We start from the raw sequence: 24,108 nt of genomic DNA, 5'->3' as shown, positions 1-24,108 counted from the left end.
TACTCAATCTCAATAACAATATTATAATCTCACAGCAACATGTTCTTCTACAATTCATCATATACTCACAATTTGAATCATCATTTCATATCCTCAATATAACAATTTATATAAAAGACTATCACAACATTAGGACTAAAACCCCTTAAATAATATTACACAATTATATCAAAATCATAGGTCGAAATATACAAATATCAAGAGCACAATTTATCAAGAAATTTTCATTAGGACATCAATATTTTATTTATAATCATAAAGGAAAAATTGCAATTTAATAAACATCTCAAAATAAAACCCCAATTTAATCTTCTAAAGATCCCTACACATGTTCTCACTAATCCCCAACTGTGAATAACTCATCCCTTACCTCTGAGCGGACTCACGTGTCTTCAGCCAGCAATAGCAACATCTCTAGCGGTTCCCTGAAATTCTTTCAATTATTCATCCGACTGCTCCGATAGAATTCCCAAACGTCAGAGAGACGGAGAAGAGATTGAAACCTTCACTTGTACTGTCTTCATGCGATTCCTTTTTCTCCCTCCACGAATATTATATCGCAAATACCAACGGTGCAAGCGTGCGGAATTGAATTTAGAACAACATATCCAAATTTCATGAAAATCCAACGGCTAACGAAACCGGGATCGTAGTTTTACCGAGACAGTTTTGGGTTTCTACGGGAAATTAAAATGCTACAATGCGAAGGGTTTTCCTCTAAGCTCAGATATGATTTTGAAATTCCCAACGGTGAGAATGTTCGGAATTGGGTTGTGAACATTACTCAAATTTCACGACGATCCAACGGTGAACAGGTTTGGTGGGCTGCGGGAAAAAGAAAGGGTTTTGAGAGGAGAAGGGGAAAAACGAAAATGAGGCCAAAAAGGAGACAGCTGACTTAACATAACTATTTATACCTAGGATACTCAGTCTATTATTTGCTCTATATTTATTTATTTATTTATTTTTTACTAAAAAGATTTTTAAATTTATTTACGAAAAATTGGGATGTTACAAACCTCGCTACAATGAAGCATTTATTTTCTAAAAACTAAATCTCTACACATTCACCATAGCAAATTGACAACTCGTTGTAGCAAATGAGTATAATTTTTTTTATTTCTTTATGTTGCACATAGTCTTTATGAATATGATAACACTTTATACTTATTGTTTCTTTTCTACAAATTAGATTAGGTTCACCTGTCTATTATGCCGGAAACACAACACTGCACCAACCAAACAACCCTTTTCTCCCAAACCCAAATCGGATTGAATTCCTCTCAAATCAAAACAACCCATATCAAGTTTTTGACCAAAGCTAACCACCTCCATCACCAAAGGCCATAACAACCACCATCAAAACCACCAAACACCTCCCAAAAGAAACACACCTCCCAAACACATACTTTCTTTCTTCCATTCTCATGAACCAAACCCACCACAAACTCCCTCACCGTAACGCCTCAATATCACATGAAGAATTAGGAAATTGCATACAAAAGCATCCAGAGAAGTGAAATGAAACTCCAATTGAACAACATTTTTGAAAAATCACATTACAAAGGCATACAAAACCACGACTCGAGGAGAAAATGTGTCTTCACAATGTGTTCCCATGCATCAATGCTCGTCGATCTCGCCGGCTAGGTTCAACTTTGCCACACTCTTCTCATGGTGTCGGTGCTTTCGGTGAATGAACCTGAAGCTGCAATGTCCTTCCTCCGACCAAATCAAAACGATGAAAGATGAGAAGCCTCACCTTTTGAAGGAATCCAGAAGCAACGCGGTGTTGCTCTCTAGCAACTGTGCTCCGTTGTGATGGGGCGATTGACGATGAAGGCATGTGATGACGATGACAGAGAGGACGACAAGGGCTTGAGGTGTGGTGGTTCAAGGGAAGAGTGTCAGTGGAGAAAAGAGCAACATAGAGAGAGAGGGGGTTGGCGTCATGGATTGAAGAGAGAGGGGGTAAGGTTTTAACACATGTCATCATCTAATTGGCTAATGGATAAGCTTACATGCACATTCATCAAACACATAGGTTTGGACAAATCCAAACCTAGTTCCAAGCCAAAAAGTAACATAATATAATATTGGGAGGACGAAAAGCGAATAATTTTTTAAAGGGACTAAAAATGAACTTTGGATATTTTGTAAAAACGAAAAATATATTTTAGTATTTAAAAAATGAGATAATCCATATCAACACAGTATACTGACATATACAATTGGATTAGCTAGGCTAAGACTGCGTATGTTTAATTTTAAAAATGAAAAAAAATATTACCTAAAAAATTGAGACTTATATAAATTGCAAATATTGCAATATAGAAGAAATAAAAGTGTAATCTAAAATTCATTTTATATCTTCACAACAATTAGCAACATGTAATTTAAATTCCACGTCATTCTCTATAATATTGTGTTTATTTTAGAAGATGAAAATAGAATAAAAGTATTTAAATTAAAATAGAATATAAAAGATGCGAAACCCACGTAAAATCAATATTATTTCCTCCCTATTTCTCTCCCCCTCCCCTCAGACAAACAACACAACATAAGTGTGACAGCATAAGGATGAATATATACCCAAATTAGTCCCGGATAAAAGAATTCATTGGTCTGTTTTGTCATGTCAATTAATCATTATGTTCTTGTATATGCTGCTGTTGTTGAAGGCTGACTAATTTGTAGTATGCTCCATCTGTGTTCTCTACAAGTCTTGCATGAGTCCCTCTCTGAATTATCTTTCCATCCTCTAATACTGCTATTTGGTCTGCATTTGTTATTGTGGATAGCCTGTGTGCAACTATAACTGTTGTTCTGTTCTTCATCAATTTGTCTAGAGCTTGTTGCACAACACGCTCAGACTCCAAATCAAGTGCACTGGTGGCTTCATCTAGCAGCAAAATTTCGGGGTTTTTCAAAACAGCTCTGGCAATAGCTACCCTTTGTTTCTGGCCACCAGAGAGTTGAACTCCTCTCTCACCTACTTTGGTGGCGTAGCCTTCAGGAAGAGCACTGATAAAGCTATGAGCATTGGCAAGTTTAGCTGCTTCAATCACTTCTGCTTCTGAGGCTCCTTCCTTACCATAAAGAATATTTTCATAGATTGATGTTGCAAAAAGAGCCGGTTCTTGTTGAACTAGGCCAATATGTTTCCTAAGGGATTTCAAATTGAGTTTCTTGATGTCTTTTCCTGCAAAAATTTAATGAATCATTGTTAGAATGTTTTCTCATTTTATAATAGGTTTAAATAACTTTAGGTCTATTATATATATCCGATTTATATGTTGAGTTCCTAATAAATTATTTTTATTATTTTGAGTCCCCATATATTAAAAGTTTTATTTCAGGTCTTTATCATCAGTTAAATAATGACATGTTATCATCTCGATGATTCATACATATTGGAAGAATCATTGAGATGATGTCATATTATCACTTAATTGACGATAAAGACTCAAAACAAAACTTTTAATATATTAGAGACTCAGAACAACAAATTTTTTATCAAGAACTCAAAATAAAAATTAAATATATATTAGAAATTGTAAATATATTTAAGCCTTTATAATAAATAGACATTGACATTAGATTGATACACATGTAGCCAATGAGCCGTTTTAATGATTGACTAATGGATGCCAATATGTGTCTAGCATTACGCATTTTATTTTATGAAAAAAAAATCTTATATTTCTCTTTTTTCTATTGTATTAATAATGGAATAAGGGTGAGTTGTTAAAGCATAAGTTGTTCAAACATCTTACCATCTATCATCACCTTCCCAGATGTTGGATCATAAAATCTGAGTATAAGGGAGATGACTGAGCTTTTACCACAACCACTATGCCCCACCAAGGCAATATTCTTTCCTGCAAGCACTTTAAGATTGAAATCATTGAAAATAACCACGTCTGGCCTTGAAGGGTAGCAGAAATGGATTCTTTTTAGCTCAATCGTTCCTTCCACTGTCTTCAGTTCTTCTCCAACATCTCCCAATATTCCTGTCTTTCTATCCATCACTTCAAAAATCGATGCAACCATTTGATTTCCCTTCAAAAGGTCAGGTGCCAGTGCCAAAGTCTCCCCCATAGCCAGCGCTGTTACGATTAAAACCATAAATGACTTCATAATTGATTTGAAGCTAGAAAGCTCCTTTTCCATCAACACGGATCCATACCTGTGAAAGTTTAAGTCTCACTCTCAGTATAAAGACAATCCTCTACTCTTTAAATTTATTAATATTTTTTTTTGTCTTAATCCTCTTGTACATTACAAAGTAGATAAAACATGACAAAAAATTATTTTCATAAAAAATCGAACTCAGATAATATCTGAACGATTCAACTCTAACTTCACCACATTAATCATTTGTGTTTAATCACTTAATTTATAATTTATTTAATAAAAATTTAAACATTTTTTTATCTTTACACTTTAGCATTTTAAAAATTTGTTTAAATGTTAAATAATTATGTATGTTAAAGTTTGTTTACTTTTTTTGTCCCTAACAATTGTAATATATATATTAAACAAAAAAAGAAGCAAGAGCGTGTACCACAAGGCAAGGCCATAAGAAGAGAAAATAAAGAACTGGGAAATGCCATAGAATATGCCAGCAATTTGGCCCCGATTGAATGAACGCTTGGAAGGCTCCACAAGCTCATGAGCATAAAGGTCAAGGACCTTTTGTTCAGCACAAAATGCAGCCACAGTGCGGATATTACTCACAGCCTCCCCAGCCAACATGTTGGCTTTTAGATATGCTTTGCTCAGGTTGCCCCCAAATCCTTGCATAAATAGTTTCTGAAATATTGGCAACAAAAGTTGTTAAAACACAAAAACAGATCGATGTACTAGTTTGGTAATGTTGAAAGATGGAGCAAGAGGGAAACCTCACTAATGTGACCACTAATGATTAAAGGGTATGTGGCCAATACAACAAGCGTTATCCTCCAGTTCAACATGAAGGCAATAATAAATGAAGCAACAACCAGACCAACATTCTGCAGAAGAATCGTTGATCGATCAACAACTACAGTTCTTAAAAATGTTGCATCAGTCTCTAAACGTGATGAAAGCATAGAACTTGTGTTGTTTATGTCATCAAACCAGCCAATTTCACTCTTCAAAATAGCTGCGCCCACATGATCACAACAAGGAAAGTTAGTAAAAGAAACATATTTAGCTAAAATATGTTTATGATCACTAATAAATATTCAAATTTTATATTTATTTCTTAATAAAAAAAATTCTTCATTCTTTATTCTTGATAAAACAAAAATTTTGTTTTTTGATTTTTGACACTCTTTTTGATCTCTATAAATTAATAAATTTTGATCTCTACAAAAATTTCATTTGTTATTAGTCCCTTTAAAAAGATTAACAACAAATAAAAAAAATTTATGAGAGAAACCAAATAAAGATATCAAAGACCAAAATAAAATTATCATTTTATTAGAAACTCAATACAATTTTTTTTATCAGATAATAAATACAAAAATTCACATTTTTATTAAGAATCAAAAATATATTTTAATATAATGTCTATATTATTACTTTGATAGATATATTTTAGAATCAATAGGACAATGAATGAACACTTAAAAATTTTTAGATACAATAGCAGGATAAAGATTTTTACTCTCTTAGGCAATAAAAATATCAAGACACGACTTTTAACTATTATTATTATTATTATTGTCCTAAGTCAGATATTACATGTGTCTCTAAATTTATTGAATTAAAGATATAACTTTTAACTAATTCTCCTCATAATAAGTGATTATAGTTATATCAAGTGAATTTTACACATGATGAAAATCAAACACGAATTCTCTTAGTAAATAAATTATTTTCACTCAAATAAACATATTAGAACCTTATACCACTCGTCAATCCTTTAAGTTAAATATTATTATCATTTCAAGAGGAAGATTAAAAAGGCATTAAAATTTCTTAGGAAGCCAAGCACATAAGTAGAAGGGCAAGTTAGTCATAATTATTAGTTTAATCACAATTACCAGAAAACATTTTTTCTCTTGCCCGAAGAGTAAGCCGTTCCCCCATGATTCCAAAGGAAAGATGTTCAATGGCATGCGCAGTGATGGTTAAAACTGCTGCCCCACAGAAGAGTAGAGCAACCTTTTTCACTTCATGACGTGTTGTATGCCAGTCCATGTAATAAGATACAAGAGCGTGAGAGATTCCAAGAGCAAAAAGTGGCATCTGTGCTCCAGCAATAAATGCACCCAAGGTTCCAAAAACACCATAAAACCAATCAGGACCAATCATTGAATACAGTCTTCTTGCTGAGACATGCCTTGAAGAACTTCCAACACTACCTTCGGCTTCATCTCCAAAAGCCTTGCTAGTTGATTCTTTATCTGATCGGAAACTACCACGAAAGCTTGTTGCGCGGGATGATGACTCTCCTAGGTGCCTTATGTTACAATCAGAATAATAAACATATCAACATAAATGGAAGATGTTATGTCATCCTGGTAGAGTACACGTAAAAGGTTGAGGCAGAAGAATATTTAGGATATGTTTGGATAAGTTTATCTAAAAGTAGGAGTACTTTGATAAGAAAATATGAAAAAAAAATGAGTTTCTTTACATCTAAAATGAGCTTATGCATAAACTCATTTTAGATTATGAAATTTGTTTTATTTTTTTTCTCTTTATTTTCTTTTTCTAAAAGTATTTTTATTAAAATTTATCCAAAAATACCCATTACAATATCATTTTAATAGAGTCACTTGATTAAGCTTAAAAGTTGAACAAATATTAATAAGGTTAAAATATATTTTTTATCATTAATAAATATTTAAATTTTGTTTGTTTCTTGATAAAAAAATTATAGTCTTTGATAAAATAAAAATTTTATTTTTATTCTTTATATTTTTTTGTTCTTAATAAATTCGTAAATTTTGTATTTATTTTTTGATAAAAAAATCATTTATTAATAATTTTTTTCAAGAGAATAATAACAAATGAAAAAAAAAGTTATCAACAAAAAACAAAAAAATTCACTAAATAATCTGAAAATAAAAAAAAATCAAAAACAAAATTATGATTTTACTAAAAAAAATTATTAAAAAACAAAATTCATTTACTAAGAATCACGAACATATTTTAACCTATTAATATATACTAAAATTTGCAGCAACTAACTTTAAAAGATGAATACCAATGCCATAAATTAATATCATCAAGTAATCTCTATTAGTACCTTGATGACCCTCCCAAGTACCTTGATGACCCTCCCAAGTAAGGATCCCCAGAAATGTGGCTTTGAGAAAAGGCCTTTTCTTGGATTTGAACAAGAGATGCGTATACATTATTATTTGGGTTGGAAATGAGTTCCTCATGATTTCCAATTTCCACCACCTTTCCTCCCTCCTCAATAACAACGATCATATCTGCATTCCTAATGGTAGAAAGTCTGTGTGCAACTATTACGGTTGTTCTACCAACCATTACACGATCAAGAGCTTCTTGTACACTTTTCTCCGACTCTGAATCCAGAGCACTGGTTGCTTCATCTAATAAAAGGATTGATGGATTCTTAACTATAGCACGAGATATTGCTATCCTTTGTTTCTGTCCCCCTGATAACTGTATCCCTCTCTCACCAACCTGAAAAAGAAATTTAGTATCAGCACGGGTCTAACAGCAGAATGTGAAGCCTAGAACAAAAATTGAAAGAGATTTTGCTTTAAAGGAAATATAGTGACATGTAATATATGTGATTTTTTTTACTTTAACAAATTAATAATAAATATTATAGACCTAAAACTTAAGTTTGAGTTACTTTACTCTTTAACTCAAGGGTATCATCTTCAAAGGAAAAATCATCTATCATATTTTACTTTGAGTTATAAAAACCATTTCCCTGCCCTTGTTTAACAAAGTATCGAATTGACACACTTATTCCCTACAATTTGCATAGTCTAATTTTTATTTTGGAGCCCTGGAATTACTCTTAAAAAAGTGCAAAATTCCTAGAGATAGTAGCTACCAGTAACTACCAGTAACAGTTTCTTCAAATAGATAACTTATAGGTAAATATTTTTCACCTTCACCTATTCTCAACCACTGTGAAATTATTGGGATAGAAATTTCAAACATTTATGATATGATACCAGTATGGTCATCATATCTGAAATTCCGTTAATTCCACCGTCCTACTAGACAATATTCTTAACGCGGGAAACTAAATTTCTTTAGGCGCCGAGACAAAGTTTTGGATCTTTGTTTTATGTTAAAATTCTGACGGTTAGTGACGAATCCAGGATCCTATGTTAGTCAATAGGGGTAATTTATTTTAATTTTGTTTAACTATCATACATATAAAAATTGAAATCAAGTGTCATATGCCGCAAAAAATGAAATGTCAGCTTAATAAAGCGTAAAGTAGATAGTAAACCGAAAGGGGAGCAAAACTTAAGAAAAGAAGTTATCCCATAAAGCATAAAATTTTACAACTGTGAAAAATTAAGAGCAATGGATTCAAATTATAAAAATAGGAGGTGCAAAGAGATAATAATAGTAGATATATTTGTATTTTCTCAAAAACCAGAGGGTGCATATGCACTCTCTCATTTACAGTTGGGTCCGCCCTTGCTGAAAGTTGGTTATTGTATCCTACACCCTCACGTTGCATTTCAAAAGGTTGATTCTATAATATAAATTTACATTCCGAAAAACAATGAGAGATGCAAGATGCAATAGTGAAAGTGTAAAAAATAAATGTCCAGAAGGTGAATTCTTACCTGAGTATCTAACCCATCAGGAAGATTGTTAATGAAAGACTGAGCATCAGAAAGAATCACAGCTTGATTTACTTCTTCAAGAGTGGCATCATCTTTTCCGTACAGTATGTTCTCCCTGATGCTTGTGGCAAAAAGTGCAGGTTCTTGGTTAACCAATCCAATTTGTTGTCTAAGCCATTTAAGATCAAGTTCCCTGATATTGTTCCCATCTAATAGTATTTGACCAGAAAGTGGTTCATAAAAGCGCTCAATCAGCGATATAACTGTGCTCTTTCCAGAACCACTTCCTCCCACAAGAGCTAAAATTTTCCCTGAAGGAATCTCAATACAAAAATTGTTGAAGATAACCACATCAGGACGAGATGGATAACTGAAACAGACATCCTTGAACTGGATGTGACCTTCCAATTTGCTTAACTTTTTACCATTTTCTGAGCTGGCTTTGCTCATTGTGTCCCTCTCTATCATCTCAAAAATGGGATAAGCTGCTGCCTTTGCTCTTATAAATGCAGAAATATCTGGGGCTGCCTGCCCAAGTGACCTGAAACCCAAAACATCATAAATTATATAATTTAGAAAAGTTATCTCTGCCACTAGAATAAACTACTGAAGAGTTGATAGTAGGATATTCCTTAATTTGTCTATGCTACAACTAATTCATTATACAATATCCATTATTCAGGGATTATAAGGTTTACTTGTATAATAAAATTAATTGAAAAGTTAGTTAGAAGTCAAAAAATTAATTAATTAAATTATCAGTATTTAGTAAAACTAACATTTGAAGTAGTTAAAAAATATAAGATTACAGTTAAATAATAAAATTATGATTTTTATAAAAAAAATTAAAAAAAAATAAATATATTAAAGATAAAAGTGAAAGAAAATATAAAAAGTTAAAAATTAATATTTTAAAAAATTTATTTATCGAACAGTCAAATAAATTTTTCAATTAGTAAAAATAAATAAAAATCAACTAAAAGACCAAATTGAACATAGAGTAGTAAAGAGAGAAGAGCGAAGAGATCGTGAAGAGATGGTGTATTCAAATTCATCCACCAACTGAAAAACTATCAATTAATACCTAACATTTGTCAATAAAAAAATATTTATTATTCTAAATAATGAAACTTCATGTAATTTGGATCGATGTAGCTAGCTTGGCACCAATAATATAGGAGAAAGTAAGAAAGGCTTACTTACAGGCCAGAAATGACTACATTGAGCATGGTAGTGAAAGCGTTGCCACCATTGGCGATATTCTTGTGAACAACTACGCTAGTGAACCAAACAAGAAGAGCCCATGAAAGGAAAAGGACACAATGCATAGAGCCTAATCCCAGACCCTTTGCTAAACCTGCTTTTCGACCATTTCTATATGTGTTCATCAGAGCTACTTTGTATGATCTCACTGCTCTTTCTTCTCCTGCAAATGCTTGTACCGTTCTCACATTGCCTATCACCTTAAATTCACAAAGAGTAGTAGTATAATATGGTCATCGTACAACTAATATGGTCAATGAATAATATACCTACAACTAATAAATAAGTTTGTTAGCTAGCACCAATTTTACCTTTACTCCTTCAAAATTATATTTTATTAGCTTTAATTTTTAAAAAAATTGAAAATGATTTTTATTATTATTTAATGACGACATTAATCAACAATCATACGTGGTAAAGATTTATATCTCTTAATCAAGTGGTTTAGGATCCTGATTAATTCTTAAGTATGAAATAAATCATGTTAAGAAGAAAATATCCACCTTATATGCACTCAAAATTTTGATGAAAATTTATAACTACTTTTAATGAGTAATTTTATATCATAATTATCAAAGAAAATTTAATGACCACATAATATGTATACAATTATATTAAATGTATTTCACTCAAAGTGACCACTATGACATCTAAATACAAGTGATCCACTAACAGGACATCTAAATACAAGTGATAGCATTATCATATGAACGATGGTGGGATCTAAAACTAAAATTAAAAAATTTGAAAAGTAAAATAAATAAATAAATAAATAAAGAGCTAAATCTAAAATTAAAAAATATAGGCTAAAATCATATTTATACCATGATATAATCAATTTTAACATGCACTTGCAATCTAATCAGCCAGTGATATTCACTACAATTATATGTACAAGGTAGAAGACCAAAATACTCAATTTTGTCTAATGTAGGGTATAAAACATGATGTTACTTGCCTCTTCAGCGATCTCACCAGCTCTCACATATGATTTTCGAACTTTTCCAATAAGACCAATTGTCACGTATGCATAAAGGCCTCCAGCAAGGGCAATTAAGGGTACAATGGCAAGTGTCACTAAACTGATCTGCCACACTCTGACAAAACCAATGGTAAAGCCTGCGATAAAACGGCTTATGTAGTGCATGAAATTCCCAACCTGTATATACATCAAATAAGTTTATTGTATCGTTAATTAACGCTAAGCCAGCATAGTTTGTGTGTGTGTAAAAGAGTGTGGTTTTATAAAAGGAATATTTTTAGTTTTAATTTTGTATTTTTAAAGACATACAAAAAATAGTGAAATGAAAAAAAGTAACATTGTTTCAGGACTGATCCAGAAGTTTAGAAGTCTCTTAATTAGAGGGGAGGCCAAGAAAATTTCTTCTTTTATTATTATTTAAACATTTAAATACTAATAAATACTTATTTAATAAACAATGACTTATAAAAAAATAGTTACCAAGATTTTACGCATAAAATTAAAATTAATTTTCATTTTAAACAATATAAATAAGAAAACATGGTGAATTTTTTATCACTACAAAAATTCTATTTCAAATGATAAAAACTTTCATAATTCATATAGAATGCCATTATATAAATATTAAGAAAATGTAGTAATTAAATATGTAAAAAAAATGTAATAATTATTTCTGTAAAAATTAAGAAAATTTCGTTCACTTAAATCATTAACTTTAAGTAGTTTGTTCAGAGGGAAAGTTTCAAAAAAATATGACAAATTTTACACTCAATTAAATTAATCAATTTTTAATCTATGAATTAATTAATTAGACCTTATAATAAAAACTGAAGGAAGTAATTATTTTGTTCAATGTTTTGGAAGACTCTCCTGTGTCACAAACAAAAACAACAACCTAAAAAGATTCACACAACAATGGTCTCACAATAAAAAATTAAGATGAGTAGAGTCAATAATAATTGAAAGTCATTAAGTCTTGTAACAATGGTATATAATATATAAATATGTTTACAATTTAACAATATTAAGATAAAAAATATTAAAATAATATTAATAGAATAATATATATAATACGAACTATATGTTTATACATATACACATTAATGCTTTTTTAAGGATATATAGAGGTGCACGCTTTTTTGGGTGAATCTATTTATCTTTCGGTCGAGTGTTAAAGATTAATTCTTTGAGGTATGAAGGTCCATTTAAAGTATTGATTTTTTTAACATATATTTTTTTTTTCATGCGCACAAATCATAGATCAAACTTCTAATTACATGTTAAAAATATAAAATTATTTATCAATCATATTAATAATATTAATATAGATTTACATGTTTTTTTATACATCTAAAATGTGAAAGTCCTAATTATAAAACTCAAAGTTAAAACAGAGATAAGAAAATGTCTAATCTTAGTACAACTATACAAAATTATACGAAAAGTAAAAAACGACATGTCAAGAAAAAAGAAAAGACATGAAAAATGAAAATGTTAAAGTTAAACATGAAATAACTACTGGCTTTGGCTTAGTAGGACACTTTGAGTTTCTAATATCATATTATGTATATAATAAAGTGACGAGGGAGGTTTTTTTTTATTACTATAATATTTATAAAAAATATTTATCAATATTATCGATCACTTACGGTCTACTTACATTTTATAAGTTGTGTTAATCCTGTATCCTGCTTTCGTCTCATTCTCTTCATTTGTTTCAACAATTAAAGTCCCCTATAGACCTTGCCTCGACTTTCTTATTGCTTCATTCAAACTAATCTTTTTTTTTCAGCTTTTTCTTAATATCCTCATATATAAATAATATTATCTTGTGAAAGCATTTTTTTTTTTAACTAATGATCTTTTTTAGATGACAATTTTTTTAATATGTATCTTTATTAGAGTTGTATATTTAAAATAAGTATAAATATTTGACTTCCAAGAAAAAGTATAAATATTTAATTAATATTTTTTAATATATTATTTCATTTATTAAAGGGATTTATTAACATAGACCCACTAAAAATTAGAAGGTGTATGTTAGCACATAACACATTTTTTGCTTGACAAAAAAATTCATTCCTCCTTTATTTAGACTAACATAAGTTAAATGGTAATCAAGTGACTTTAGTTCATTTATGATTTATTTTTACAAATTTCCAAAACCCCTACTTATCTTTCCAACCAACAATCATTTGCATATAGTTTGGTTGTATTAGTAGGAGCAACTTTGCACCACACTATCGTTCATATTTATTAGACTTGGTTTGGATAGGCCGGGTTGACCTGTTGGACTGAGAACCAGGCACCCACATGGACCAAACCACCACTTGGACCAAAAATCCACATGACTTTGTACAACCCGATGCAACTTGGTGCAACTCGACTTCAAACCAATGACCTGGTGACTCGGTTGACTTCGCGGGTCATGCATTTTTTATTTTTTATTTTTAGTTGAACAATATCACTCATGAGAAAATTCAATATGCACCTTATGCTTGTGTTGTTTATAGATTTTTTTTTTATCAAGCATAACTGCATCTTAGAATTTGAGATGATATAGTTGTTGCCACTTTTAATATTCCCTTGGCTAATGTGTGTGTGTGTGTGTGTATTAGATTATGTCTGATAGTGTACAACAATGATACTTTTAATAAATAGATCACAATAATATATTTTAAATTCTAACTTAAAAGTATTTAGTTTGAACATTGTTTTTGTAAATTATGCTTTCATATTGTCACATTAAGTGATTTTAATTAGATTGCAAGAATAATTGAATTTAATTTAAGTTCCTGTAATTAATTAAGAGGTGATGGTGTGTTGTTTATATGTATGATTACGTATGTGAAAAACCTTATTTTAGGAACAAATAGTAAGTTTTAGTGAGTTTGAGCCTGGATGTATGTTTAGGGGAGGGTGTGCTTGGAGAAAGCCTATGGGTGAAAAAGAGAACTGTAAGGGTCATAAACTCTTACCTAACCCTCACAATTCAAATTTGCATTTAGAAGGAGCTTTTTTATTTTCTCTTCTTCTTCTTCTTCTTCTTCTTCTCCAGAAGATACCTAAATCCTAAAAGTTTGAGGTTTGGTGTTGGTGATCAAAGGAGACCCCCCCCCCCCCCCCCCCCCCCCCCGATGTCGTTTGGTTGAGCCATTAAGTGGTAAGCACTTCTTCTTACGCTCATTGTCTTCATTTTCCCATAGAGCACGTATGGGAGCTCATGAAAAAGCTTGGTTTTGGGTTTTGATTTCATTTGTGGTTGTTTTGGGTTTGGGGTGATGTTGCTAAGGTGGACTTGTTGTTGGAGTGGAGGAGAGCTCCTCCCTTGGACCCAAAGTTCATCATTTTCTCTTTCTTCTTCGCAAAGTTCTCTTTTTGGTTCTATGGAGATAAGGGGAGCTTGACCTTTTTACTAAATCCTTTGATTGTATAAATGCTTAGATATGGATCTGTATTGTATGGAATCCTTGTTTTTATCATAAATCGATATTTTGGGATGTTTAGGGATGCTTTGGTAACCAAAAATCACATTAGAATGAGTTATCATGGTTAAAACTAAAATGTTGTTAGATGTATGTTGGGGCTTAAGCATTGGGAAGGTAGGGCTTAAGCGCCACTTTTGTTGAGCTTAAGCTCCAGATCACTATTAAGCGCAAGGATAGTGGCGCTTAAGCACCTGCCCCTATTGCATATGAGAAATATGTTCCCTAGTGATTTTTTAATGTGAATTGTCCTTGTTGTATGAGATAAAATAGAATCAATGGAGTAGAGTTTATGTAATTAACTTTCTTTTATTGACTAATATAAGATGATTATCTTATGTTTGGGTAAATGCATATATGAATATTAAGTTTGATAAATGTTAATTGTCAAAGTGATGATATATGTATATGTCTTGTTGTAGTATGATATACTCTTAATGGTGTAATTGAGTTGAATTTTTGTTATTATCATGTAATTCACATTCATATGATGATGTTGGTGTTTGAGTATGAGAACTTGATTTGTAAAAATTCTCGTGGTGCTAATGTACTAGGTAAGAATTCATAATTGGTGAGTGAGATATGAATGATGAATTGAACCTATATGGATATTATTTGATGAGGTGAATTTGTTGATAATGAAAGATAATGTATGATTGTTATTGATGATAATCTTGTTTTGAGAATTATCCACATGTGTGAAAAGGAGTTAGCTATATCATTTGGGAAGATTTTGTTGTTGTTGGAAATTTGTATACTTGAGAAGGTGAGTTTCATGTAACTTTGTCTCACTAAAGCAACCTAGGGGTCACGTCTAGTGGTGTATCTTCCTGAGTGTCACCATTATGTTTTAACTTCGAATGACACGTCAAAAGTGTTGAGAACTATCTCCTAGGAGGATTAATGATCATTTTAGTGCATATGAGATGGATTGTTGTTGATGATGAAACTTAGATTCTTAAGACAGACCATGAGAGAGATGATGGCTACAAATGTGTCATAGCTCAAACCTCAAGGAATCTAAGTTTTGTTGTTGTTTGTGAACCTAGTGCTGGAGGGTGCTAGGATGGCCTTCAACTTAGTATTGAAGGCTTTTGTGGTGACTAATGCTAAAGGGGCCTATAAAATAGATGTGTGGGAAAACTCCTAGAGAGATCAAGGTTAATGCATACCTTACCAAGGTAATCCACTACCCACCCTCCATAAATCCTTCATAGGATTAATCTGAGTCTCCTCGAATGGTTAGATTATAACGTGTGACTATGTTAAGGGATGTACTTAGGTTAATTTTTTGTGTAGTGTAAATTTTCATGGAGTCGAGTTTGTATTTGGTGTCAATGATTGATGGACTAATTAATGATGATGATGATATTTTATGGATGAATCATGTGACTAATGATGATGATGATGCTGGTGTATGATGATTAAATCTTGATGTAATGATTGAAGAATTGATGATTATTATGAGATGCTTTGTTATATGAATTTCTAAGATTTATGTCTTAAGTACAATTTTCAAATATTATTTTATATATGTATATGATGGTGCATGCTTATGCTTTAGCTATTAAGTTGTCTACTGTTTTAGTATGCTTGTTTTTTGTAAGCTTAACATTGCATTGTTGCACGTGTGGTTCATGTTTGTGATAATCTTGTATCTGACGTATGTGGGGAGCAAATGGATAGGAGGTGATCTTTTGTCTTTGAAGACTTCATGGATATGTGTATCTAGACGTGAAGACTTGTCATCCGTTTTTATTTTCTCTTTAAAGTTATGTATATTGTTGATCAGCTCAGAGTTTATGTAGTTTATCTTTATAGTGTTGTTTATATTTACATGCATGTTCTGAGGAGATTTGAGTTACTACGATGTTATGTGTGTGTGTGTATGTGTGTGATGTTTTATTTTGGTGTTGTGGATTTTAGCCTTTGGCCTTTGAAACGCAAAAAGTTTAAAAATACTTTGATAAATAAATTAATTGAAGAGTTTTAAATGAATTAAAATAAAATTTTCCGCTTAAGTTAGTTTCTAGTTCCATGTGATGGTGGTGGGTTGTTACAATTTGTTGGTAGATCGTGAGGGGGGGGAGGAGGCCTAGTGGTGTTGTAGAGGAAGGCGTTCAACTATAAAATTATAGCATGCTCTAATCATTTCATTGATATTGAGTATTGAGATTGGAGATCGACAGTGACAATGAAGGATGCAGGTTAACAGGTTTTTAATTATGGCTACCCGAACAGAAACCGTTGCAAGGAATCATAGGATCTTAGTAAACATCTCGCGTTAGTTTCAAACCTTTCGTGGTGCATAATAGTTTATTTTAATGATTTATTTTCTGACAACGATAAAGAGGGTAGAGTAGATTATCCGTAGTGGCTTTTCCAAGGTTTTCGGGAAATGACGATGGAGTGTCAATTGTTAGGTTTGCCACTAGAGGGTTATTGGTACACATGGGTTCGAAGTCAGGGAACAACCAATGCAGTCGAAGGGAGGCTCAACAGAGCGAGCCTTAGTATCTAGTTCACGGTTGGATAAATTTCCAAATGCTACTTTAGTAAATTTGATCACCCCTATATCTTACCGCATTTCAATCCATCTTCAAGTTTACACAAAGAAAAAGGAGTTCGTGAGAATGAGGTTTAGGTTTGAGAATGTTTGGTTGGACAAGAAGGAGTTGGAGGAAGTGGTGCAGTTCAGTTGGCAGCAAGCTGCTCAAGAAAGTATACCCCATAAAATAAAAGCATGTACGGGGGAGTTGGAGAATTAAGGTAAAACCTTAAATTGACATTTTAATGAAGAGATAACTAGTCTTAAGAAAGACCCTGGGAGACTTTGAAGGCTTGATGATGCACAATTAATGGGCTTATTTAAAGAGAAAACAAGAACAACTAGATTCCTTGCTAGTTAAGGAGGATAAATATTGGAGACAGAGAGCCAAAGTCCATTGGCATCAACATGGAGACTCCAACACTCGATTTTTCCATTCTATGGATACCACGCGAAAAAAGATAAATTCCATCAAAGTCTTAAGATGATGATGGTAGAGTGATCGTTGATCAAAGAGAAATGTGTCATGTTGCTCTTAACTATTTCAAAAAGATCTTTAATCAATCTGAAGGATCATTCTAGGAAGTCAATGATGCTATCCAAACATCAGTTTCTAAAGATGACAATGAGTTGTTGATAGCCCCATTTACAAAGGAAGATTTTCAAAGGGCTTGTTTTCAAATTGGCACTGGTTAAGCTTGAGGCTGCAAACTTAGTTGAAGATGGACTCTCTAGCCTTTCTAAATGGCTGCAAAAGCTTCTAGCGCTCAGGTCAAGGATGTGATCATTGCGGAAGTAATTCGTACATCTTGGTATCTATGGATAAGTAGAAACCATGCCCGCTTTTAGAAAATGCCCCTTCCAAATGCATCGTATACTTAATGATATAAAAGTTGTTGTTGCTTTCGCAGGTAGTAACTTCTCCACGGGCTACATGGGGGAGTTTTTTTTAGGATGTTTTACTCATCATTTGGGTCTTAAATCATCTTTTGGAAGCTGGGATTATAGGAGCTATTTACGCATTGGAAATAACGCTATCTAAAGGTCGGTCTAAGCTATGGCTTGAGTTCGATTCTTCACTTGTTGTGTTGGCATTTAAGGATCCTTCCATTGTGCCGTGGAACTTGAGGAATTGCTAGATGAATTGTTTCTTACACAAATTCATTGAATTTTGTGGTGTCTCTTATTTTTAGAGAGGGAAATAGTTGTACAAGTGGTGTAGCTAATTTGGGTATTCATGAGGTGAGTTTTATTTGGTCAGATATAGTTTACCCTATTAAAGAGTTTTCCTTTAGAGAAAAATTTGATCTTCCTAGCTATAGATTTTGTTTTATGTGAGTTTTGTTTGGGCCCCTCACATGTTGCATTCTTGTATTTTTTTTTTTTCTATCAATAAGTTTCTAGGTCTGTTTCATAGTATCCTTAAGCTTATTGGTGTCAACATAATTAGGATGAGTGATCTTAAGGTGGCGTGGTTTCATAAAAAAAATAAAAATAAAAGATGAATGATTCTTTTTTTCAATGAAAAATGTGTTGGGTGGGTCTATGTTAGCAAATTCCTTTATTATAGTTATTATTTTTTATTTTTTTATTTTTTCTATCTCTAACTATAAACACCTCAATGATTGCCTATAAAACATTTTTCTAACGGCTGAAAAGAAGGCTTATATATAGACACCTCAATTATTGTCTATCAAAAATTATCCTAACAGGGGAAAAGAAGGCTAATGATCAACAATATCAATTACTACCAACCAATAAATTATCGTGTTACAATGTTTTGATCGTGATACGCGTAGGTCTTTATTCTTTCTCATAATTACAGCCGTACGGTTCATCTAAATATGTCAAGCAAAATGTCCAGTCCTTGAAACAAACGTATCTATCGCCAACTTAATGCAAACCAATTCATTAAATCCATATTGATGGATTGTCACAAAAGATATAATCTATGGTGTCAGAGAGAAATTTGTGTTCTAGGTCGTAGACATGAGAAAACAAATACAAATATCTACCGATAAAATTTGTTACAGATTGGATAATTTAATAAGTATCTGCTTATTCTTTTTTTTTTAAAAAAATATTTATACTTAATGGATAACTCACATGGTAACACATGTTAAATTTATGAGAAATAACCAAAGTTTAATTCCCATATAATACAATTTTGTGGAAAGATAAAGAATCTTTAAGTATAACTAAATCTTAAATCAAATAATTATGGTTGTTGTTAATAAAAAAATATTTTTTTATTATTCAGATGATCGAAGTGGATAACAAGATATCCTTATAATTGCGAATACTTGCATCTCAAAATTACTTAAATACTTTTTATTATATGTAAAGTATGAGGACATATGATATGAGTATTGTTTTCAGAATATATATATATTTCAAAGTTATTTTTTTAATATAAATATATATTACAAAATTATTCTTTGAGTACAAATATATGTTTAAGAAATTATTTATTTTAATCTTTTCTTTCTTTAAAATTTTATATTTTAAAAAATATGCATGGCTACCTATGAAATATATATAAAATTGGTACGCATGTAACAATGGCCTCCTACTCACGGCTACCCCTCTCATTGTTATCTCTACTTGGTGATAAGAGAAAATGGAAAAGAAAGTAATTAACTAGAAAAAGTAATCAAAAGGGAAGCTGTATAATTTTTTAGACCATCTGAATTAAAATAAATAAGATAAAGAATAATGAGAAAGAAAAATTGAGTACTCTCTTCATTTGGTGTTTGTTTAATTACATAAAAATGTAATTATTTTAAATTATATTTAAACCTTTTATAAAAATGATAGCATAAAAGATGTGTGGGTGCGTACTTTAGGGAATTTTTAAAGTATCTTTTATTTAATGTTATATTTTTTGGGTACCATTATTTAATGTTATATAGCAAAAATATAATAATTGTGTATATTTTTTAAGAAAATAAAAGAAGAAACTATTTTAACGGTATCTTTTGAGACTTTAAAATAAGTTTTTCCTTAAAAATAAAGTTATATAAAAAATTTGGCTAGTTTTTTAAACTTATTTGTTTAAAACGCTTATTTTAATAAAAAAAATATTTTTTTGTTATTGTAGTGTGTTTGTCTCAACTGCTACTTATTTTAAGAAATAAATCATACTTGCTTCTTAAAAAAATATTTATATAAAAAACACTTATTTTAAAATTATTTTTTTTAAGTTTAAACAAACTCATGCATCCTTTATTTTAAACCATAAGTTATTATGTTTATGTTTATATTTTATTTTATTTAAATTTAACATCACACATCTCAATCAATTAAAATTTCTTCTATATTCTAAACCCGAATCCTCATTATTAATGCAAGTATTTTTAGGAACTATTTTTTTAGTAAAGAATGTTTTGAACAATTATTATTAAATGATAGAATTTTATCGATTTAGAACTTTTTTAATAAAAGATTAGAAGTACTCTTAAGAGTTTTTTTATTAAATAAAAAAGTTCTATATTTCTGATAATGTGAAGCTCTCAAAAATATTTCTAACTGCTATTCAAACAGACCCTTATTCTCACTCTCATTAAGTTATGTATCTTATCCTAACTTCACATGTTGGGTATTTAATTTTATTATTTTAATTTATTCATTTTTAATTAACTTTTATTTTTATTTCAAATTTAATTAAATTTAAAAATTATCTAAAAAATATCCTTTTCAATAATTTCAAATCTCTCTCACTTTATCTTTATCCATTTACTTCATTTTTAGGGCTTATCTTTTTCAATTTATCTTTTTCATCTTTATTTCTAACATTAATAATTTTAAAATATTAATAATTAAAAATATCATTATACCAGAATATAAATATTTATCATAAATCTAAAATATAATTTATACACTTAAAATATTTATTTATTATTAAATTTTAATTTTAATACAATTTAAATATACAAAAATATTTATTTATTGTAAAATTTAATTATATAAATAAACATTAATTTATCCGTATATTAAACAAACAAAGTTACTAATTAAATAATGTACACATGACCATATCCACCGTTTTGAAGCTAGAGCCAAGCACGATTATTAAAGCCATAATTTCTTCAAATTAAATTAATTCAAATGCATGCATACCTTCTCAGACAGTGCATCTTGAACAACGATGATGTCACTTGTAATAGAAGAAATAACCTCTCCAGTAGATGCCTCAGTATCAAAAAGACTTATATCTTGATTCAACATTGACCTTAAGTATGCCATCCTCATCTTTGCAGCTTGACGTTCCCCAGTATGCATCCAACAAGCCACCTCTAAGTAATCAATTTACCACCCAAAATAGTAAAAAAGAAATTAAATCGTGCATGAATTATTGGCAAATCAAGATTGATAAAAAATTATTTTCAATAGAATTAAAATACTGTAAAGTCGTATATAATAATTAATACCTGTCCAAGATGAAAACAATATTGCTATGCTTAGATACACAAAATCCAACGCATACTGCAAAATTGTAAAGAAGCAATATTAAAGTTGAATTTATTTAGAATATACGCATAATGTAAAAAAAAAAAAAATCATTGTTATCCAATTATGAATCAGATATAGACATATAATTGAAACCTTGTTAACTTATTTATTATTTATTTTAAAAGTATTGCATAAAAATGATTTTTTATTTTATTTTTGGGTCATTATATTATTGGTGCAAAAGTTTAATTATTAATCTCTGTTAAAAATTAAATTAATTATTGTTAGTGAGATTTTTTCTTTTAATCGCGTATTTTATTATTCTCAAAATTCAAATATAATATCTTGCTAAAGATGTGAATCCAATTTCATTCTAACCAACAGCATATTGGTTATACAATAATTTCTAAAAAAATGATAGTGTAAAATTTATTTTCATGTCGGTATATTAAAATTAAAATCGTAAAAATTTGTGGAAAGAGAGAAAGAAGGACTTGATTGATTGCAAATACGGACGGAAAAGACCAAAACAACCTCTAATTATGAACTTTAGCTGTATTTGATAAGGGCAGTAAGGTGATTTTCGTTAAGCTAGCTAACTCACAAATTTTAAAGAGGAAGATGATGGAATGGTACCCAATTATGCATGGGAAGTAGACAATTCATAAAGCTAGTATTATAAAACAAATTAATTAATACAAACCTTGGAAACTTCGTGGGAAGCTTCTTTGGGAAAAAGGTAAGCTAAGCCTATGACATTGATAATCTTTCCAAAGAAGACAAAGAAAACAGGCACAGAAGCACCATGAACACATGCCCCAACAGTTCCAATAGCCATCAAAACACAATCGTAGAAATCAGCAAAGGAGAACAGCTTGAGAAAAGGAACCTTTCTTCGTTCCTGTTGTGTGCCCTTTTCCTTCTTTCTTCCCTCGTTTATATCCATGGTCAAAACAAGGAAAGAAACTAAGCTCTATAAGCTTCACCAACTCCAAGGGCGTTGCAAAAACATGCGATGATTAGTTGTAGCAGAATTGTAGAAAAAGAAGGAATGTATTGAAAACGTGAAGAAGAAGAAGAGGAGGGAAAGATAGCAGCAAGAACAGAAGTGTGGTGGTGGATGAGTCATAAATTTATAATATAAGGGGAAAATGACGGGACATTTATTATTATGTTGTAAACGTTAAATACGGTTTTGTAATTTATTATCGTATGCAGATAATAATTATATATAGTCCATTTTTATTAGAGGGATATATATATATATATATATATATATATATATATATATATATATATATATATATATATATATATATATATATATATATATTCCATAAATCAAATGTCTTGTATATATAATATATAATGGGTGATCACTTTCGTAATTATGCTTAATAGTGTTAATATTTGAATATCTATAAATTTCAAACACTCCATCAATATTTTTCGTTTCTTTTTATTTATTTATTTATTTATTTTTATATTATATTATTTGTTAAATCAATTATCTATCTCTGTAGTCATTTTCTTAAGGCGCAGAGAGCTAAGAGAGTGTCCAAGAATTTTTTTCAATACTTAATGAGCAAGGAAATGCCTTGGAAAATAACAAGATATCAAACTTATGTTTTGATGTTCATGGCAGTATTTTCGTATATATTGTTTGTTTATCCATTTTAACTTAACTGCTAAGAAATTGCTACAGTAGTAAATAAGTAATTAATGTCACTTGCGTAGTTGCGTTCAACTGAGTACTAGTAACCCATTATAATATCTTCATCTCTTGTATTACAGGGAGAAATGTCGTTCGTTCGGGGTAGGGGGTAAAGAGTTATGATATACGTTGGCGTGTATTTGGGTTGAAATGAGAGATAGGAAGAAAATGAAAAAAAAAAATAGAGAAAAAGTAATGGATCTGATAAGTAAGGTGATAAAAAAAGAAAGAGAGATTTTATAAAAAAAGAAAATGAAGTTAAAGTAGTAGGATGATGATAACAATGCTGAATCGTCTCAAAATAAATTAGGATTTCAATAATTTTGTAATATAAAAATAATTTAGGTTGATGCAGAGACATAATCCAATTATATTTCAACTTCAATTCACTTATAAATTAGAACAAGAGATTTCATCAAGTAGCTTGCAGACAATTAAAATTTAGAACAAAATCATAAAATTAATAGGATTATGAAATAGATTTAAGGAGCATGAATCTAATTCATCAAATCCAAATAATTCGAATTATCACAATTTTTTAAAGATGATGATCCTATTATGAAGGTTCAGTCAATCTAATTAAAGGTAATTAAATCGAACTAATCCCTAATTAAATTGACATCACAAATCAAATTGAAATATCATCCAATTAATATGTAATTAGGATTCAAATTAGGAAATTAATCAATTACCAAATTCATTTTTAATCCTAAACACATTCATAATCATAAATACGAAAATAGAATTGAAGAGGATGAACATTCACAATAGAATTTGAAATTGTTAACCACAACTCAAATTCATCATCTTTTGAACTGGATCCTTGGATTAATTATTTGTTTAGTCTTCTATGATCATAAAAAATGGAAGAACAACAA

General features: G+C 30.5%; 1 protein-coding gene across 2 annotated transcripts; it reads right to left on the bottom strand.

The window, feature by feature from the left end:
* Positions 1 to 2,450: 2,450 nt before the first annotated feature.
* Positions 2,451 to 22,659, bottom strand: LOC100809752 (ABC transporter B family member 2). Of its 2 annotated transcripts, none has more exons than XM_041018456.1 (12): positions 22,220 to 22,659; positions 21,495 to 21,549; positions 21,184 to 21,359; positions 11,008 to 11,208; positions 9,990 to 10,249; positions 8,787 to 9,327; positions 7,265 to 7,650; positions 6,033 to 6,451; positions 4,905 to 5,146; positions 4,568 to 4,815; positions 3,777 to 4,189; positions 2,451 to 3,202 (listed from the first exon to the last, which is right to left on the bottom strand). In XM_041018456.1, the coding sequence occupies exons 1-12, from the start codon at positions 22,460 to 22,462 to the stop codon at positions 2,643 to 2,645; spliced, it is 3,744 nt and encodes a 1,247-aa protein (XP_040874390.1). In that variant the 5' UTR covers positions 22,463 to 22,659; the 3' UTR covers positions 2,451 to 2,642. The 2 variants fall into 2 exon arrangements, with proteins under 2 accessions (XP_040874390.1, XP_006585887.1); XM_006585824.4 differs by having other exon boundaries at positions 7,244 to 7,650; positions 22,220 to 22,658.
* Positions 22,660 to 24,108: the final 1,449 nt, after the last annotated feature.

The sequence above is a fragment of the Glycine max genome, chromosome 8, assembly GCF_000004515.6.
Source record: "Glycine max cultivar Williams 82 chromosome 8, Glycine_max_v4.0, whole genome shotgun sequence".
Lineage (NCBI taxonomy): Eukaryota > Viridiplantae > Streptophyta > Magnoliopsida > Fabales > Fabaceae > Glycine > Glycine max.
The sequence above is the reverse complement of the archived record's forward strand: the minus strand, read 5'-3'. Positions and strand labels throughout refer to the sequence as shown.